Below are 2,374 nucleotides of genomic sequence, written 5' to 3'. Positions count from 1 at the left end.
ATGTAGTCTCACAGACTTGTACTGCTGCCTCACAGAATTGGATGCCTTGCTGACTTGACAATAATTCAAATAATCAACAAGAAACTTGAAATCCCATCAGATCACCATACTGGTTCAAGACACACACCATCAATATTTCCCTAACAGTGGGCCCATCATCAGCATGCCATTTTCTGGTCATACCAAACAACCCATGGAAAAATCTCTTACATTATTACTTTTGGTCGAAAAACAAAAGAAGTAAATGCTGTTGTGAAATTGATATGACCCCACAACAGCAAGAATGAAAGAAACAAAAGTTCCAGAAAGAGAAATGGTTGGATGGTAACCTTATCAAATCAGAACAATGAAAAAAGTAAAAGCTTAATTTGAATTCTGTAATGTTACTGTTACTGCTGTTGCCTGCTTTCTTGCTCTTTCTTTCATTCATATATGGCCTTGTATATGCAATTATTTAGTCCCCCACTCACATTACCCACTTCACAAAATAACTTTTGAATCCCAAGAAATGAATCCACTTTTTTTTTCTCTCTTGACTGACTGATTACTTCTGATTTTGTCACTTTATTCTTTTTCACTTTCTTATTTAAATTCACATATTACTCTCTGCTACACAAAAACAAAAACAAAAACAAAATGAGTGATCTTCACTCCATTGCTTATAGCAGCAGCCATAGCTCTTCTCTAGCTTGGGAATTGCAAAATCTTGGAGTTTTCAACGCAGACACATCTCAATGTAATTACAGTACTACTTTTCTCCTTTCTTCTTCTCCTCTCGTTTTCTGTACTGCATGATAATGATTTTCTTTTTTAATTACAATTTGATTTTTGTTAGTGATGATGGAGAACACCCCACCATTTTTTTCACCTCTTGAAGCTGATTATTCAACTGGGTATTTGCAAGATGCTTTGTTTGAATTCAGCTCTAAACGAAGAAGATTGCTTCTATTTCCTGAAGATGACACCAAAGGCTGCAACAATTCTATTGAGGTAATAACAAAAGAACTGATTTTAGATTATGATGCAGTACGGACACAGTGGTGTAGATTCTGAAAACTCAAATTTTGTTCAGCATTCTTATGAAAGTTATGATGCATTCAGCCAAATAAGCAAGTGCGATAACTTCAATCCAGGTGATGAATAAAACTTTCATTTTTTTTGCCACTTAACTTATGAATGAGATTATTTATGCATGTGTTTATCATTATCTGTATATATTTACAGGTATGAGCAGATCGGTGAGCATTATGAGTGAGGATGCATCACTTTTCACTGACATGAAAACATCGCAAGAGGCAATCTCAGCCTTTCAAATATATGATTCTTCATCACTCAACACTCAACCCACATCTGACAAACAATCCCTATATTCCATACAAGTACAACCCATATTTTCTTCCGGTGAGTTAGTTAGTTCGTCTCATCATTATTTTCATCTTTAGTCGATGTGGGATTTTTTACCCTAGTAATGCAAATCAATATCAGGTGCGGGTGGCGAAAAGAGGTCGAAGAAGAGAGTGATAGAAGAGGTTGTGTATCCGTTTGATTTCGTTAAACCGGGAGGATTCGAAGGGGATTTAACATTGAACGACATAAACGAGAGGATTCTGATGCCTCCGAGTAGGCCAGTACGACATCCGGTCGGGAATTTTGCTTGCAGGCCATTAGTGTCATCTGCCGATGGCCCAGGTTTATCTGGCAAGGCTGTGGTGGCACTCACCAGAATTCACACTCAAGGGAGAGGTACAATCACAATTATCCGGACTAAAGGTTAAGGATTAAAAATTACATATGTTTTGTCAGTAAAATAGATTTTGAATCAATGAATATAATATATAGTACTGTGTGAACGAAGGAAATTTATGTGACGGAGAACAAGTTTTCATTTGTTACAAACTACTTAATAAGACTATACAACGATCACATGATTGCCAAGGTAAATTGGAGAATATTGGATAGTAAAGTAGTGAGTACGAAATGTGTTAATATTTTGGAAATATGTACGAAATGAAAGGGTTTGTTCAGTTACAAGATTAATCGTAAATCATCGAAATATATAAATTACTAAACCAGAACATCGCCAATATGCTCGATCACTAGAAAGTGAAGGGACGTTGATGGTTGGTCAAAATTACGGAATGTTTAAGTCAATTGTACCGTTGTAGCGTGAAGATTAAGATTGAATGTGATCTGGTTTGTATAGTTATTATTATTTTTTTCTTTTTCTTTTTCTTTCCATGCTTGGCATGAATGTAATTGAAGGTTTTATTGGTCATGTAAGGCCATCTCCAATGCATGCACCAAAATTTGAAGTAAATTATGCATCATTTCGGTGCAAATTTTGCATAAAATTAAAAATCACATCCAATTCAAA

At 35.5% G+C, this 2,374-nt stretch overlaps 1 protein-coding gene across 2 annotated transcripts; it reads left to right on the top strand.

The window, feature by feature from the left end:
• Nucleotides 1-455: 455 nt before the first annotated feature.
• LOC111380373 (protein XRI1-like) lies at nt 456-1,868 on the top strand. Of its 2 annotated transcripts, none has more exons than XM_023003912.1 (5): nt 456-736; nt 905-990; nt 1,073-1,133; nt 1,225-1,401; nt 1,486-1,868. In XM_023003912.1, exons 1-5 carry the CDS (start codon nt 637-639, stop codon nt 1,773-1,775), a joined length of 714 nt encoding a protein of 237 aa, XP_022859680.1. In that variant the 5' UTR covers nt 456-636; the 3' UTR covers nt 1,776-1,868. The 2 variants fall into 2 exon arrangements, with proteins under 2 accessions (XP_022859680.1, XP_022859679.1); XM_023003911.1 differs by having other exon boundaries at nt 457-736; nt 836-990.
• Nucleotides 1,869-2,374: the final 506 nt, after the last annotated feature.

The sequence above is a fragment of the Olea europaea genome, unplaced genomic scaffold (genome assembly GCF_002742605.1).
Source record: "Olea europaea var. sylvestris unplaced genomic scaffold, O_europaea_v1 scaffold2131, whole genome shotgun sequence".
NCBI lineage: Eukaryota > Viridiplantae > Streptophyta > Magnoliopsida > Lamiales > Oleaceae > Olea > Olea europaea.
This window is presented reverse-complemented; position numbering and strand designations above follow the sequence as displayed.